The sequence below is a fragment of the Tachyglossus aculeatus genome, chromosome 7 (genome assembly GCF_015852505.1).
Source record: "Tachyglossus aculeatus isolate mTacAcu1 chromosome 7, mTacAcu1.pri, whole genome shotgun sequence".
In the NCBI taxonomy this organism is placed as follows: Eukaryota; Metazoa; Chordata; class Mammalia; order Monotremata; family Tachyglossidae; genus Tachyglossus; species Tachyglossus aculeatus.
Window position 1 is genome coordinate 43,135,547 of NC_052072.1, and position 18,708 is coordinate 43,154,254.

An 18,708-nucleotide genomic window follows, 5' to 3' on the forward strand; every position below is an offset into this window, starting at 1 on the left:
ATAGAACATATGAAACAGTTGGAAATGTTTTGTTTTTTTTTAATTTAGTCCTGGAAATCTGTTCTGCTCTGGACAACAATTTATCTCAATAAATTACTAACTGTGCCCCACTACCCCTCCCTCTCCCCAAAATGGGGAGAAAATGCCATCAATTTCATCATCATCATCCCAAAAGATCATCTCCAAGCCTCATTTTGAAAAGATTTTGAAAATTTTTTTTAGGGTATTTCATTTTTTAATTGTTTTTCCATTGTGGTTTTGGGTGGTTTTTATTAACTGGGTCACTTTCTTGTGAAAGCAAGACTTTGATTACTTTAATTTTTGGTCCACTCCTGAACTCAGCCAGACACCATTATTCATTTTGGAGAGTTCACACAGGAACTGCTATGGGCCTCTGACATAACTTTTCAGGCCAACCATGTCCTTTTTCCTTTGCAAAATTAACAAACAAAGGCTCAGGGAAGCTTAATGACTGGCTCAATCACCCGATACAAATCGGACCTGAGTTGGAAGCAGCAACTAAGAGTCCTGGCTGCTAATCCTGCATCTTCCTCGCCAGATTTCACTTCCTTTCCTTGGTCTTTGTTTAGAATGAGGGAGAGTGAACACCCCTTACTCCTTTTTCTATGTTTCCTCATAATTGTTTACAAATTAAAAGTTGAAAAAGGTCATTTAACCCCAACACCATCACTCTCTAGGAACCCTTTTTTTTTTTTATCCTTTCCCCATTCATTTCCCCATCCACTTCAAGAGTCCTGTTGCTGTCCTAGCTTACACAAGCAATCTGAACATCTCTCTTTCTGCTCTCCTTCAACTTCTCCATTCAGCAACACTCTTTTCCCTTACTGGAAGGGGCTGTTCATAGCAGCAACAGTACAAATGCAAAGCAGTGTGGCCTAGTGAAAAGAGCACAGGCTTGGAAGTCAAGGGACTGGGTCCTAAACCCAGTCCTTCCACTTGTTTGCAATGTGATCTTGGGCAGCTTCTATTTGCCTCAGTTTCCTCATCTGTGAAACAGGGCCATGTGAGCCTCACAAGGGCACGGACTATGTCCAACCTGATTAGCTTGTATCTACCTCAGGGCTTAATACAGGGCCTGGCACATAGTAAGTGTTTAACAAATATCGTTTAAAAAAAATATGGTCACAATTGTCCCTAGAAATATTATTCTGAGAGACAGGCCCTAGAACCACTGGTGGCAGAATTGTTTCCTATGGACTCAGTATTATTAGCTGTTCCCTTATTTTCTAATTCCAGCATGGCTTAGTGGCAAAAGTGTGGGCTCGGGGGTCAGCAGATGTGGTTCTAATCCTGGCTCTGCCACTTGTCTGCTATGTGACCTTGGGCAAGTCATTTAATAATAGTAATAATAATAATAATGATGACATTTATTAAGCGCTTACTATGTGCAAAGCACTGTTCTAAGCACTGGGGAGGTTACAAGGTGAACAGGTTGTCCCACGGGGGGCTCACAGTCTTAATCTCTATTTTACAGATGAGGTAACTGAGGCACAGAGAATTTAAATGACTTGCCCAAAGTCACACAGCTGACAATTGGTGGAGCCAGGATTTGAACCCATGACCTCTGACTCCAAAGCAAGTGCTCTTTCAACTGAGCCACGCTGCTTCACTTCTCTGTGCCTCAGTTACCTCATCGGTAAAATGGGGATTAAGACCGTGAGCCCCACATGGAACAACATGATTAACTTGTAACTACCCCAGTGCTTAGAACAGTGCTTGGCACACAGTAAGCGCTTAACAAATACCATCATCATCATTATTATATTTCTAAAACATGTCAGTGCTTTCAGTCCACACTAAAGGACCCCTTGTTGTCAGAAGATAAACAGATCGGATCCTCCAAATATCTGCCAAGACTAATGCTTGATGATAAATGAATGGAAACTGCCAGAATAAAAGGAACCATAGCTCTCCTTACGAGAACAAAAGGGAATGAAATTTGTGGATATGCACTAGTCTGAGGATGTCTGCTCCTGTAACAAATTTACTTGGCAGCAGAGGGTACAGTCAAAATTTAGTGAGAGACAAATAGACGGGGATGTGCAGAATACATGAACTAATTCATTTTCCTAAGAAACCAAACTTAAAGAGGAAGCCCAGCTGGTATTGAGACAGTTTTTTTTTTCCTTTCCCTAACATCCATGACCCCCATATGGGTATATGAGTGGAAGTCCTTTTGCTTAGTTTCTGGCCAAGCAGGAGAGTTCTATGAAAGGAACTTTAAATAGCTTTAGCTATGCTTTCTCCATGTCTTCCTCTTATTGATCTTCTCTTCAAAGTTTGCTATTCATTAGGGGCAAGGAGAAATGAAAATGGGGAGAAAAGCTCATTAAACCCAACCTTAAATTTAGTGAGAGCCACAGGATCTCAGGTTTCATACTTGTTTTAATGGGCTTGGGGAGACGAGACAGGGAAGTATTTCGCTGTTGTCATTAAGAGATGACCACAGACACTTTTATTTTAACATTAAAGCCGAGGTGATCAAAACAGAAAGAAAAATTTAGTCATCCAAACTCTTCATTAAGTGTGTCTCACCACAAAGTTAAGGAAAGGATTAGTTAGGAGCACCTGAAACGAGATCTGAATCCTAAACTCTTCAATTTTAACATGGAGAATCTTTTCTTAAAGACTTATTTCAATCTCCCATTTCCATTCATTTTTCTTTTTTTATGGTATTTGTTCAGTGCTTACTATGTGTCAAATTCTGTTCTAACCACTGGGATAGATAGAAGTTAACTGGGTTAGACATGATCCCTGTCCACTTGGAGCTCACAGTCTAAGTAGGACACTCATACACTCAGAAAATACAATGGAATGAAAGATTTCTGGAGCATTTACTATGTCTCACTAGTCTGAACATTCATGCCATTTCACTGTAACATATATTGAACTCCTCCTCCCTTCATATCCAACAGACCACCACTCTCCCCATCTGCAAAGTCTTGCTAGAACCACATTTCATCCAGGAAACCTTTAATCAATAAATCACTCAATGGTATTTACTGAGTGCTTACTGTGTGCAGATGACACCAGTCCATACTTGACTCTGCTGCCCGGAACATTTTTCTACAAAAACATTCAGGCCGTATTTCCCCGTTTCCTCCAGTGGTTGCCCATCCACCAGGAGCTCCTCACCATGGTAAAGCACTCAATCACCTTGCCCTCTACTACCTCACCTCGCTACTCTCCTACTACAATCCAGTCCACACATTTTGCTCCTCTAACACTAACCTTCTTGTGGTACAGTTTCACCAATCTGTAATTTACTTTAATGTCTGTTTCCCATGCTACATTGTAAGCTCCTTGAGGGCAGGGATTGTTTCTACTCAATTTATTAAAGTGCCTAGTACTGAGCTCTGATACTCTAAGTGCTCAATAAATACTACTGATTGATTGATTATAAAGATGAAGCTTGGAGAACCAAGGAAGTGGTACTGCCAATTCTAGGACATAGTCATACCATTTCAATGTCTCAATGTTGCGGAAGTGGGAGCTATACACTCGTGGACTCTAGCTTCTGGTAGAAGCATGAACTTCAAACTGCATTCAGTCCCGGTAGTTAATGACACAGATTTCTTCAATCTCACAAGAAGATGGTTGCCTAATGTGACTAAATTCCAATGTGCATTTATGGTTTCTTTACCTGAAAAGCACATACTGTGGTTTTAGTTGGCTACTGAGTTCTTTACTTTCTGCCCTAAACTGCCCGAACACTTGTTAAATAACTGAGTTCTTTGCTCAGAAGTTGTATTATAGTGGCGGAAGAGGTGATTTATAATTCCTCATGTTGGGAGTGTGGCTGAAAAGACCAATGTGGATCCAAGAGTCGCTTCCACATTCCACAAACACAGTAACCCAGCTGTGATGTGCTGATGTGTTTGCGGTTTGCCATGCTTGGCACGATTCTCAGTTTCTCACAAACTTTGACTCTTAAAGAACCCCTCCTTCCTTAATAGTAACCTGCCAGCTGGGTCTGCCTGCCACTTTGTCTTCCAACATTTACTTTCATGACCCATTGTCTGTGGCTGTGCTTCTCAGCATCCTAAAAGGATTTTCTCCGACGAGCATCTTGATTTGTTCACCTCACCTGAGATCCCTGTAGAGCAGCTGCTTGAATACACAATGCAAGTGCCCTATATCCTAGGAAACCAGACTGAAGTGAGAATAGCTTCAAAGCTGATAAACTCACTTTGTTTCAAGAACACTGCTGCTTGAGATACTGCCTTGCCACTTGACGTTGCCTGTGATGAGTAGGTAATGCCGATAGCTAAGGTTTCCTAATTGGAAGAACTTGGTGATGGCATTTTACCTCCAGTGCTACCACAGAATAATTTTAGTGGGCAGGATTTTCCTGTGGCTGGCTGCTATATTACCTTGTTTTCTTTAAGCATAGGAATTTACAATTGTCCATACATCTGGCTCTACGCTTCCCTTAAACTGTAACCTAGAGATTTGAAATAGTTTTGTCACCTAGGAAAAATATCTCATTTACTTCCCAGAGATCCCAGAGAATCAGTCAATTCATCAAGCATTTATTGGACATGCCCTAGCTCCATGGTCCTGCATGAATCCAGATATTTTTTAACCACCCCAGGTGAAAACAATTATCACTGGCAAGTCTCAGGACTGTCCAGTCTAATCTAAAGAGTGCCTAAACTTCCCTGCTGGGCTTTGGAGTCAGAGGTCATGGGTTCAAATCCCGGCTCTGCCAACTGTCGGCTGTCTGACTTTGGGCAAGTCACTCACTTCTCTGGGCCTCAGTTACCTCATCTGTAAAATGGGGATTAAGACTGTAAGCCCCCCGTGGGACAACCTGATCACCTTGTTACCTCCCCAGTGCTTCGAACAGTGCTTTGCACATAGTAAGCGCTTAATAAATGCCATCATTATTATTATTATTATTATTTTTATTTGAGGGCAGAGATCACATCTTCTAACCCTATTGTGCTCTCCCAAGCACTTCATACAGTGCTCTGCACAGAGGAAGTGCCCTATTAGTAGTATTGATTGATAATTCCATTTTCATAAGTGCTTTCACATCAATTATCTCCAGTGAGACAAGGTGGGGCAAAGAGGGATCCAGTGACTTGCCCAAGCTCACCCAGCAGCACAGAGGCATGGATGGGTGGAGAGTCTTTGAATCCTAATTCCTAGACCCCTGCTCTTTCCCCTAGACCTTTTTTTCCTCAGTTGCCAAAAATATTCGGACATAATGTGTAGCAGCTCCTAAATGGAGTCAGGGGTACCTTGTACAACAGTTTAGGAATGGAAAAGGAAACACTGTCCATAGTGATGGTATACAGATTAGTTCAGCTAAAGCAGAAAACATTAGTTACAATGTAGTGGGTGAGAGTGAAGGGAAGAGTGCCGAGGATATAATAAAGCATATGATTATGAGCTTTGATTTCTTGCAGATGTGACAGGATAGTGAAACAATCAAAACAGAACTCAAGGAAGTTTGCTTTTACTCTTGTTTGTAGCAAGTTGAGAAATAAAATGATTGTGGGGATTAAAGAATTCCTGGGATAATTTACATAAGGGCAAAATTCAAGCCTATGTAAAAAGGGAAGAGCTTTCAGAGGAATATTTAAAGGACAAATCAAAAGGAAATAAAGACAGTGCCCCCTTCAAAAACATGCAGCATGAAAAGAACGGTAAGCAAGGGAGATGCCAAAAGAGCCATTAGAAAAATTCAAGGACAACAGGAAAGGTGGACTCATGGAAGAACCGAGGAACTGAGAAGAACATAAAAAATGTCAAATGAAATGAAAGTCAAATTAGATAAGTATAGTGAAGAGATCTCTAGGTCTGTCCAAGAAAAAAAAAACTGGCAATCTTTACTAAGGAGAAAGAAAAGTGGGTCAGGCAGATATAGTAAACATATTCTACAGGCCTGGTTGTAAAGGAAAAGGGAACATGATTGAATGGACAATATGTTTTGGGGAATGATATAATAGCAGCTTAATTTTATATAGAGTTTTTATTCCCAAAACAATCTCATGTTGTTTGCCTCATTTTTGTCTTTTCAACATCCGTCAGTCTTACTGTGAGTGCTTACCATGTGCAGAGCATTGCACTAAGCACTTGGGAAAGTACAATATAATATAGAGCTGGAAGATATGATCACTGCCCACAAGAAGCTTCCAGTTTCCTATGAGGTAGGGAAAAGATAGGCATTATGACCCCCACTTGAGGAAGCTGAGGATACAGAGTGATTATCCAAGGGTAAACAGCAGACCAATAACTGAGCTGGATCTTGGATCTAGTTCCTCTAACTCTCAGGCCCGTGCTCTATCCACTGGGCCATGGTGCTTCTCAAGCCAAACCCTCCCTGTGTCCTGACCACCTGGGATCAACGCCCTAATCTTTTTCTCTTCAAAATAGCTGAGGGTCTTCTTCCCCAACCACCTGGCCCCATTTCATCCTTCCCATTCTTCCCTCTGATTAGCTGCATATCAAGTTACTACCATATGAGGCATTAGGAGTTGCTTAATTGAACTTCCCTCACGGAGCCGCACTTGGGAGTCCATCCCCTGGGGTCCTCACTTTCCTGAGTGTGTGGTCTAATTGGAGTGACCATTTCCCCAGGACATATGAATTCTCTGCTTTTTGGTGACAACAGACCAAGAAAGCACCAAAATGATATCTGAGGGGGAAACAAGCTAATTACACATTTTTACACATAGCCGTTTCTTCTTCTGAAATGGTGGGAGAAGGAAACAAAGGGAATGCACCATACAGTGTCATGGGGGAAAGCCTACATATCAAGGATGTTTTTTCAGGCTTCCTTTTCAGGCATCCAAATTCAAAATCACATCCATGTCATCATACCAGTTTAACTCGAATTATGAGAGGAGCACAAACAAAGGACAATGATGTATGTAATAATTCAAGGTCTGAAGAGTGAGAGTGGAAGATAGAAGGCTGAGAGAGGGAGAAAAGAATTAGAAAATAGAGACCAGTTTTCAGAAGGGTAACCACGGAGTCTATAAAAAAGAAAGAAGCAATCTAAGGACTCGGGAATAGAAAGCATTTCAAAAGTTGGGTATATTAATGAGCAAAACATTGAAGAAAGGTTGTGTAAAGGGAAGAAGATACAGAAAAATCATGGAAAAGGCAGCACTGATGACAGGAGAGGGAAATCAGAAAGCCAAAGGTCTGAAAGATTAACATTTAAACTATGGTGTACAAACCCTGTTTGTCCAATGCAGAAATGAAAGTTCCTAGCCTGAAGCCTGAATTTATCCAATAAAATGATTACAGTGGGTCTAAGTAACCCTACATTTCATTGAGTGTTCATCTTTAATGAACCATGCACGGAGAAAAATTGTACCACATTACCCATAAGACTTCAACACACATTTTGTAAATGCTCAATTTATGCTTAAATCAGAGTGGGTTTCCTCCAGAATAGCTCTGTTTTCCACACACGTATGCCAACTCATTGTGCTTCATGTTATTACAATAGTAGCCCAATTGATATTTTCCCACCATGACAGCAAGATATAGCCCTTAAAGTGTTCAGCCTAACACTTACCGAAGTATTCATCAGAAGGAGGATTCTCCATATCATACAACATCTTCTTGGTAAGATGTTCTAGTTCATCCTCGGGGCGGAATGTAGGAGCAGTGGATATTGGCCCACCTGGCACTGGGTGTCCACTCTGAAAGGAAGTCGAACACACACGCTACACTTTAGTTCTATGCAATCAACATATGAAAAATTCAAGCTCTAGCCACCCAAACCACTGACGATACAGATCTACAGACTGCAGGATTTTTGCAGGGAGATTTCTGATGTTGGGCATCTATTTATAACCAACCAACGGTATTTCTGAGCACTTAATGTGTGTAAAGTCTATACTAAGAACTTGGAAGAGTGCACTAGAGCTAGTAGACACAATCACTAATAATGATAATAATAATGATAATTTTGGTCTTTTTTAAGCGCTTATTCTGTACCAAGTACTGTACTAAGTGCTGGGGGGAGGTACGAGATAATCAGGTCCCAAATGGGGTTCACAGCCTAAATAGGAGGGAGAATAGGTATTGCATCTCCATTTTGCAGTTGAGGGAACTAAGACACTGAGAAGTGACTTGTTCAAGGTCAAACAGCAGACAAGTGATGTAGTGGGGATTAGTAATCAGGTCCCTTGACTCCCAGGGTCTGTGTTTTTTTTCCCCACTAAGCCATGACGTTTCTTGTGCCCTGCCCTCAGGGAGCTTAATCAGACAATCCAGTTCAAATTAGTGTTAGCAGCAAACATGCCAAAGGAAAAGAGTCCTCAGATTTATTGCAGTTGAGGGAACTGAGGCACTGAGAAGTTAACTGACTTGTCCAAGGTCAAACAGCAGACAAGTGATGGAGCGGGGATTAATGACCAGATTTATTAGAAGGTTTTGAGAGAGTAAGGCATTTCCAGAAAATCATGGCTTTCTTACTGCTGTTAGAATACAGAATATGACCATCACATGAGTATGGGAGAGGAGAAGCTTGGGTGGCCTATATGACCCCAGTGAGGCTGCAGGATAATAGGAACTGGAAAGAAAAACAATATGTGAGATGTGGAACCATGAATTTTGGAAGTTATGAGAGAGGAGAGTAAAATGAATATGCAGTAATTAGCAGCTCTGGTAAAGATTTAGCTCACAATACACTGCTTCTCTTTTACAGTGAATCAACCCTTCCATAGGAATTACCCTCTAATTGGAATGATGGCCATACAAGATGCATAGAGTATAAACTAGTACTCATAAATTTCTACAGATTGATTTTTAAGGTCAGTTTTAAATTTTGGTTTTGTTTTAATGGATCATTTCATAGGAATGGAAACACGAATGGTAGAATGGGGAGACAGCGCTTGATGCCACACAGTATTAAGTTTACTTTCCCCACAGAATGCATTTCCCATGAGAATGTGACTTGATATTAGAATAAACCTGTACATCATGATATGATTTCCAGATCAGATCTAGTCAGATGAGGAATGGCTATGTTACTTGATAATGAGAGCAGTTCTAGATGGTTCACTGGTGTTTTATTCATTCATATTTCATTTTATATTTATATAGTACCCTCCATTTAGGAGCTCCAAGCATTTCACAAACCCTAGCAAACAGACTTTAGACCACACAACTTCTCTGTGAGGTAGGTGACGTTAGATGTACCTGAAGTTTTAGGTTTAAAAGGAAAAAAAAATCCTACCAAGAATAATGAATAAGGGAAACTTGAAAGTAATAGGAGAGTTGTAATCTCCATGCCCATAGACTCTGCCTTGCAAAGGCAAGAAGAGAGTAGAGGAAAGGGGAGAAAGACAAAAACATCAAGAGAAGGATAATGGGAATGGAATTTTCCAGATAGAATAAAATTTTGGTCTGCCTTTTTTTAAAGTGATATTTACTAAGCACTTATTTTATGCCAGGCACTATGCTAAGAGATGGGGTAGATATAAGCTAATCAGTTGGACACAGTCCATATCTCACATAGGGCTCATGGCATTAATCCCCATGACAGGTCAGGTGACTGAGGCACAGAGAAGTGACTTAACCAAGGTCACACAGCAGGCAAGTGGTGGATCTGGGATTAGAATTCAGGTCCTCTGCCTCACAGGCCTGTGCTCTATGCACTAGGGCACACTGATCTTTTGAACCCGTCAAGAGAGGGAAGTTGCTACTGAATATGTTCGAAATATAAAGGTTGACTATATGCTTGCCTTATCTCCATTACCAGGCTGAGGGTAGTTTGAGTTTAAGGCTCATGTCTCTACTTTAAAGTGCAGTTCTGGAGGTGTCCTATTTCATGGCATACAAACCAAAGTAGGGCAGAGAATCCAGTCAGCTGGGCCTTCTTACCTGAATAGTTGGAAGCTTCTTTATCCCTGCCAATAATTGATTCCACAGCTTCTAATCCAAATCTCAACATCAATATGTACTAAGAGATGGGGCCATAGTGGTGAGGCATTTCTTTTTCCCACACTATTAGAGCCAGTCACTAACCGAAAAACTCAGGGAGAAGTTTATGGCATGACCCGGGATTGTATTGAGGTTCTCATCTTCTCCTTTTACTCCCTGTTGTGTCTACATGCTACTAAATCAGTTTCAGTGATTTTCCAAAGTCTAATCCATAGCTACAATTTAGGACTGTAATCTAAAAGTGAATCCTTAAAAAGGTTCTTCATAAACAATTAGAGCTACCAAAGAGAAACATTTAATCTTCTATAGACTCAATTTCATGGAGGCGCCTAAATCTTACTCTCTCTTGTATGCAAATATTACATTCTTCAATTTGTTCTCTACTGAGGAAACTATTTGAAAGGTTCATATCCCAGTACTGGTTTTCACAGCAACTAGAGTAGCAGAATTGGCTCTTGTGATAAGCACGCTGGATTTTTAGATCAAACAGACAATCGAGAAGCAAACACCACCTAGGAGCTCTGAAGGAATCCTGAGGAGAAGTTGAAGAATTTCTGGCAGTGGGATAAAACCTATCATTACAAATAGTTATTGAAATGGAGGACAGGCTGATTGCCAGTGTTGTTTCCATCGTAAGAAGGGCTAGAAATGGGACATTGGAAATGATAGAATAGTGAGCCTTACATTTATCCCTGACAAACTGGAATATTCTACAACTAGAACTTAGACAAACACAACCTGCTGAGGGGGAAACAAGATGATTTCTCTAAAGGGAAAACATGCCTCACTATTTTGCTGGAGCTCTCTGAAGGAGTCAATAAACATATGACAAGAAGAGAACCAACAGACACAATGTATTTATAATTTCCCGGACTTTGACAAAGTTCCACAAAAAAGACTTGGAAAAAAAAAACAATTTTGGGATTGGAGCAGCATGGCATGGTGGCTAGAGCCCGGGCCTAAGAAGGTCATGGGTTCTAATCCCAGCTCTGCCACTTGTGTGCTCTGTGGCCTCGGCATGTCGCTTTGCCTCTTTGTGCCTCAGTTATCTCATCTGGAAAAAGGGGATTAAGACTGTGAGCCCCATGTGGGACAGGGACTGTGTCTAACCTGATTTCCTTGTATCCACCCTGATTTCCTTGTATCCACCCCAGAGCATAGTACAGTGCCTGGCACATAGTAAGCACTTAACAGATACCAGAATTATTATTATTATATTGGAGGTATGTTCTGTCATGTATAGAACACTGGCTACGGATATGAAATAAACGCTAAAGAAAATGACAATAATGAGGTACCACCACTCTACCTGGATTCATGTTGTCTTTTTAAAAGTGATCTGGAAGAAAAAGAATCTAGACAAATTGCAAATTTTTAAATGATAATAGGCCTTTCCAGGTGATAATATCATGTTGATGGGGACGCTCTGTAGGAAATGTTTAACAACCTGATTGATGGGGCAGAAAAATGACCAATCAGCTTCCAGGTGAGAAGATGAAGGCAATGCATCTGGGGAAAATAATCTTAACTATAATATCATGATGCTGGGCTGTCAGCTGCGAGTCATGACTCAGGATATTGGAAGCATTGTAAACTCTTGTCAGAGATCATCAGTCCAGGATACAGTGGAAGCCCCAAAACACTATGCATTACCAGGAAAGGGAAGGAAAAGTCATATGCAGAATGGAAAACATAGTTTGAACCACCATAAAACATCCTTTGTCCACGCCTGGAATGTTATGTGCAGTTCTGGAAGCCACAACTGAGGAAGCATATCACAGAGCTTGAAAAATTACAAAAGAGGGCAACTGAATAGCAAAAATATCAGACCTCTGTTTAGTATTACATAAACTGAGAAAAAGATTGAAAAGCCTGGGCGGGATGAACCCACGATTGTTCACTAAATCCTATCACATAGGGGTTCAAGAGTCATCCTTGAAGTTAGAGGAGGTAGGTTCAAAACAAAGAAGAGAAAATGTTTCTTTACACAATAGATGGTAAATGCATGGAATTCACTTTCATGGGAATTTGAGCAGAGAAAGCATCAGTGAGGGAATGGATGAATTCACAGACAGTAAGCCATAATATGTCTTTAAAATAAAATTTCAGGATGCTAGGGGGGATAGTTAGAAGTGCTAGAAGTTACACCCCAATCAATCATATTTACTGAACACTTACTATGTTCAGAGCACACTATTCTAAGCACTTGGGAGAGTACAGTACACAGAGTTGGCAGACACGTCCCCTGACAACAGGGCGTTTACAGTGTAGAAGAGGAGACAGGCATTAATACAATAAATAAATAAATTATAGATATGTACGTACATGCTGTGGGGCTGAGGATGGGGTGAATAAAGGGTGCAAATCCAAGTGCAAGGGTGAAAGAGAAAGGAATGGAAGGAGAGGAAATGAGGACTTAGTTGGGGAAGGCCTCATGGAGGAGATGTGCCTTTAATAAATCCTTGAAAGTGGGGAGAGCACTTTCAGATATGAAGAGGGAGTTGCAGGCCAGAAGCCAGACGTGGGAGAGAAGCAAGGTGATAAAAAAGACAAGATTAAGGTATGGTGAGTAGGTTGGCATTAGAGCAGCAAAGAACAAGGGCTGGGTTGTAGCAGGAGAGTAGCAAGGTGAAGTAGGAGGAGGCAAGGTGTTCGAGTGCTTTAAAACTGATGGTAAGGCATTTGATGCAGGGGTGGAAGGATAACCACTGGAGGTTCTTAAAGAGTGGGGAAACATGGCCTTCATGACTTTGTAGAAAATGAATCTGGTCAGTAGAGAGAAGTATGGAATGAAGGAGGAGAGAGAGGAGGCAGGGAGGCTGGATGCTGCAGCCAAGGAAGGATAGATTGGTGCTTGGATCAGCATTGGAGCAGCTTGGATGGAAAGGAAAGGGTGGGATTTAGTGATATTGTGATGGTTGAACTGACAGGATTTGGCGACAGATTAAATATGTGGGTTGAATGAGAGAGATAAGTTGAGGATAATGGACCATAACCGGGGGTCCATCCCCCTTTCCAACCCAACAAAAACAAGAACAGTAAGAAAGCAATCCTTTACTCTCCCCTGTGTTTGTCTCCCTTTTGATCCTATAAAAGCTATTCTGAACTAAAGTGCTGCCTAAAACTCAGCACTTAAAAGAAAAAGTTGAATTTCAAAACATTCAAGTTTTTGGTGTTTTTCAGAAAAACCACATAATTCCTTTCATTCTCTAAATGCTACTTCGTATTTGTATGGGGGAGCCTGTGGTAAATGGTAGGTTGGGAACAACACTTTTATATTGACTACATCAGTGCTCCAGACGCCACATAGAATTATTTTCTCCTTAAGTGCTCTTAATAGAGACAATTCTTTACAATTCGATAAAAGTGCACAATATGAATAGTTTACTGATGAGAGGTGGGAAGCAGGAAGATCAAATGTGTACTATTTTGTGACAGTGACTTGGTAAGTAAACTTATAATAAACCGACTCCATTTTCTAAGTGAAGTCCTTAAGAAGAGACATTTGCTGGTACATAGTAAAGAATAAAGTGATGTCATGATCGGGGGGAAAAAAAGTCCTTGGAATGTCTAATAATAGCTAGTATGGAGCTGACTGCCAATCATTAGTGATTGGCTCGTGGAGACAAATGGGTCCTTGAATGAAAATAAATGGCAATAACAGGATCGAGGATAAAACATAATGTAGAATTTTGATGTGAATTTTATTGTGAAGAGTTTTATTTAAAAGCCTAGACTAATAGAATCCGGTGTGAATTACATCATCAATACCTGCAAAGGGGCAGGGATGTAGTCTTACAAACCATATTTTTCCACGTCAGAGTTCCACTGCACATTAGGGCTGGTTTGCATATTACTTCTGGATCTGTACAGTCCATATAAAGTGAAGAATGGAAGAAGAGTGTAATGGGCTAGCTACAAGTCCAATCACTCAGGTCTCGCCAAAATCCATTTTGAAGTAGAAATCATTCAATGGACTGTTGTCTACATGGGCTGTCAATGGAAAGATTGCTCAGTTTCCACTTCAAGATAGGATTTTGGCTCAGCCGAAGGTAGTTCAATTCATTCATTCATTCAATCATATTTATTGAGTGCTTACTGTGTGCAGAGCATTGTACTAAGCACTTGGGAAGTACAAGTCAGCAACATATAGAGAGTCCCTACCCAAAAACAGGCTCACAGTCTAGAAAATGGAGTACTGTTTCAGGGGTTCCTCTTACAGCAGCCTTAAGATCTGTCCAGACTGGGGAAGGAATTAACGACCCAGGCTGAATCAACACAGGGGCTGACAGAGAAAAGTCAAGGGCCCAGGGATAATGGGGGCCCAAACACCCCACAATGTGGTGTTCAATTATACAAACTGCCATGCTACAACCCAAAACCACATGCCCCTTCCCAAAGCTGTATTCATGCATGATCATGAACATGCTTTTCCTCTCCAATCATTTCCTACCCAGGGCTGGGACACAGTCCCTAACCTGCAATTGTGTTCCATTTTCATGGACAATCCCATGATGTTATTGGCAAAAAAAAGTGGCCCATGCTTGGGCTGAAGGATGTAGGAATAAGTTGAGGTAGGATGGGGAGACAAAGGAATAGGCAAAAGAGGAGGTTGGTTAGGGTAGAGGGAAGAAAAGGGGAAGGGATCTCTGGGAAAGGAAATAGGGCTACTGGTACAGCCCCATACACATCACAGTGAGTCCCATTCCCTCAGGATGGGGACACCCAGTGGTTCTGCCTAGGGCTATACCTCATGGGGATGACACCTACTTTCCTGACTCAATAGCCTCCATCTGCTGTAATCCCAGGGAAGATCTCCAAATTTCTGCCATGGGGGAGGTAAAAATGAACAGGAGTGATGTATGAAGAAACATGGCTTAGTAGACAGAGCACAGGCCTGGGGGTCAGAAGGACTGGGTTCTCAACCTGGCTCTGCCACTTGTCTGCTGGGTGACTTCGGGCAAGTCACTTAAATTTCTGGGTCTCAATTATATCATCTGTAAAATGGGGATTAAGACTATGAGCCCCATGTGGGACAGGTACCTTGTCTAACCTGACTAGCTGGTATCTACCTCAATGCTTAGAACAGTGCTTGACATATAGTAAGTGCTTAGCAAAACCTATCATTATTATTACTATGATGAAGAAAATTGTTTCCTTTCCCCCCATTTAAGGCATTTGAAGGTGCTCCCTAGTTAGGCAGGGAAACCCTAGCCGGATTATTGGTTATAGAGAGGGAATACCATGCGCTTGCTGATCTTCTACCTCTACTTATAAGGCCAGAAAATGGGTAGCTAGCTCCCCTCCCCCTCTGCTGCCTAGCAACCAGACACCATATACCCTAGTCAGAGACTCATGGGCAGTCACAAACTTGGCCCACCCAGAGATGAAGGAAAATGCTGCTGCTCAAAGACCTTGGTTGTGCAGGTGAGACTTTCCATCCTTGTTTTCAATGTAATCCTTAAGGGGGTGAGGAGCAGGTCCTGGGAGATTCCGGGACAGCTTCCTCTGTCACTCTGCTGCTATTGTCTAATGACAAACCTTCTGGCAAGTCAAAGTCCCATTCTATATTTGTAATAATAGCCTATGAGGCTCTCCATGGATATACATGCAGAGGAGGGACCAGTTTGAGGATGAACAGTTCAGTACTGTTTGGCAACCCTGTCTCTAGGTGGATTTGGCCTAAGCATCTTGTCCAATGTCTCTCAGTGATTGCCCAGGTAGAAATGAGGCGAGCAAATCTACAAATGAGGAGGACTCGTTGCTGGGAGAGCTAAGAGAAAGTTTATCCAGAAAGGATTAAATAAATCAAATATATTTTCATATTGTTAAAGCAAGATCACATCTTGACTTCTAAAATAAGGATTAACAGGCTTTATTATGCATTGCTTCAATCGCTAGCTAGCCAGGATATTTATACCTCAGGACATTTTCTATAAGAATGGATCACTGTTAATTTGTTATGTGAAAAACTAGTAGATGCCCAGGAAATTTCAGCAGTCTCATCAGGAGATTATATAGATAGGCTAGGAAAAGTTGATCAAAGAGATAAGGCTTTTTTTTTTAACAGATGCTTTTCCCTCCATGACTCCTCCCTCCTAAACTGATGAATTAGCTCTCGCACTCCACTCTCTGGACCCCATATTACTAAGGAAGTTTTCACTGTTACTTCCCTTCACAGGCTCACAAAAAGGCTCACACTTGAAAGGTGACAATCCCAGGATCCTGCTTTATAGAGAACAAATACTGTATAGATATATGGGTCATTTATATACACAAGAACACCACATATCATGGATTCTGATTTTCAGACCTGTTGCTATAAATAAATCAAACCAAGTCATAATTTTCTATCAGAAGCCTCTATTTTCACTCATGTACAGTTTCCTGAAAAGTTCTCCAGTCAGGCTGCAACTTTCCAAATTTGTGCAACAACCTATCCCTGGGAGGGAGGCCAATGGTGCACTGACATGAAATCAAATTCAGATTAAGTGTCCGAAGTCCTTGACGTCCAGGGGGCATCCTCTCCTCAGGCCGGTATCCACACCTTTTTGCCCTTCCTGGACCTGGCTGGGCTATTTAGATGGATCCCAGGAAAGGCTGCAGTAAAGATATGAGGAAGGGGAGAATGTCTTGACTGCACTGGCCACCTGGCCCAAAGAATGGACCATTTGCTCCCACCTTCTGAAGGCAGTAGGCTCAGAATAGCTTCCCTTTTTGGCTAACCATTCTTGTGGGTAAACCATTTATGCGTCAAATCTGGGAAACACCTAAAGAAGCGTCATTCCTTTTCTACACAAGAATGGATCATTCACTAAGAGACCCTAATTTGGAAATGACAGAAAGGCCTTTCCCATGTTATCTACCACTAAGCTCTGCTTAGCAAACCTAGGCAAGAATCTTCCCCAAATAGGGGCTACTTCCCTCTTGACTTAATGCTAAGACAACAGCTTCCTGGTTCTGAACAGCTAGTTGGGAGGAGGTGAACATTTTTTGGTGCCTCTCTGGAAAACTTCCTCTTTCCATTTTTCTTTCCTGTTATGAGTTTTCCCACCTTTTTTTCAAACATCAGAGATGCTCCATTTCATTTTGATTCTATAGACAAGAAAAGAACGTCCTACTAACTTATACCTATAGCAAACCTATATCATTTGTAGGAAAAACCATCAATCAATATGGGTTGACTGAGGGCAAACTGCCAATAAAATGTTCACAAGTTTTAGTCAAAAAGCCACACAGATGGGAAAGTGGGAGGAGCCAATTATTTGCTCATGGCTGGAAAAGTCTGGAGACGGCATTTAAGTGTGCTGTCATTTAGGAGATCCAGTCAGTAAATGCCAGTCAGTGCCTTATTTAGAAAGGAATTATCATGTTGGAGAGAGTTGTTGCATGCATACATGTTCTGAAAAACATTTGTCACACTAAACACCTAATAATTACACATATATACCTATACACATATCTATATGCAGAATGGTAAGTACTCTCTTATAAAAGGGATATATTTTAGTATCTGTGTCTCCTGCTAGACTGAAAATTCCTGGAGGACAGGGATGATGTCTCTAATTCTATTTTACTCTCCCAAACACTTAGTACAATACCCTGCCAGAGTACATGCTCAGTAAATATCAACTTACAAATCTGCCACTTTTGTATTCTTACTGCTGTGATTCTTTCTGACATAATACTCTTTACATCTTGACTGGTCATTTATTTTGTTTGGGACATTGGTTGGACCACCAGGACTGGGGGTTTGACATCTCTTTCAACTGTATTTGAAATTCTGTATCTAGCTTCAGTGCCTCACAAGGCACTGCAAACATTACGCATACAAAGGGCAACCACTTTGTGTGTTCCCTGTAGCTGGGACATTATGTTCTGCATTGGCCACTTCAGCCACATAGGGCCATAGTTGAATTTAACCATCAGTGGTGTCGTCTTTGAATACAAAGAACACCTACACTATATTATGTTTAACCTTGGCAGCTCCTCTTGAAATACATTTTAGTGGCTGCCTGAAAAAGCAACAGCATGCTAAGGGTTCATCTCCACGACACACATAAAGCAAAGGGACGCCAGTCCAGAATGATCTTTTACTTTGTAGAAACAACAGTTAGTCCAACCTTTCTATCCAAAGTCCAGTCCCTAAAAGTCCCATACGTAAAAAGTCAGCATAGGAAACAGAGTGGAAACCGTTGGGTAAGACTGATCAGCATTTCAAATCAATAGTTAACTTTGTCTTGGCTTCCTTTTCGTTCAGATGAGTCTTTCCTCATGATCATCTGTCTTGGATTTACCGGTTACTTGGTGGTGGATAATTGGGACCTAGTGCAATTCAAAACCGTACCAGAAAGCACCGCCCAAGCAGATAAAACACAGCGAAAAAGCAGCCAAGACATTCAGAAAAAATTACATGATAATGAATACTTTGTCACTCCGAGTACACTGTAGATGCTCATTTTTCTTGTCCATTTGTAATGATGTGCAAGAGGTTCCTTCTCTCACTGGGAAAATAACTTCAATTATGTGTTCTTGAAAAAAGAAACATAGAAATTATCTTCTTTTCAAAAGGTAGAATTAGCCCCATTTTGGAATTGAAAGCCTGCCAGAAAAATATATTTCTGATATTTTCTTCAGTTTTTCCTCCCTGTTCAGCTGTGTCAAATTTGCCACTTGCAATTCCTCCTGCTGCTCATACTTTCCGACCCCTACAGAATTTTATCTGTTTATAACTCACTGTACTATCAACTGCCTACTGTTGGTTCAAAATGACAG

General features: G+C 41.2%; 1 protein-coding gene across 1 annotated transcript in view; it reads right to left on the reverse strand.

Annotated features, from left to right (window-relative positions):
- The window catches only part of LOC119930838 (LIM domain containing preferred translocation partner in lipoma), a 728,061-nt gene that overhangs the window by 160,425 nt on the left and 548,928 nt on the right, over positions 1–18,708 (reverse strand). The window contains 1 exon segment of the mRNA XM_038749542.1: positions 7,559–7,685. Coding sequence (XP_038605470.1) covers positions 7,559–7,685 — 127 coding nt within the window.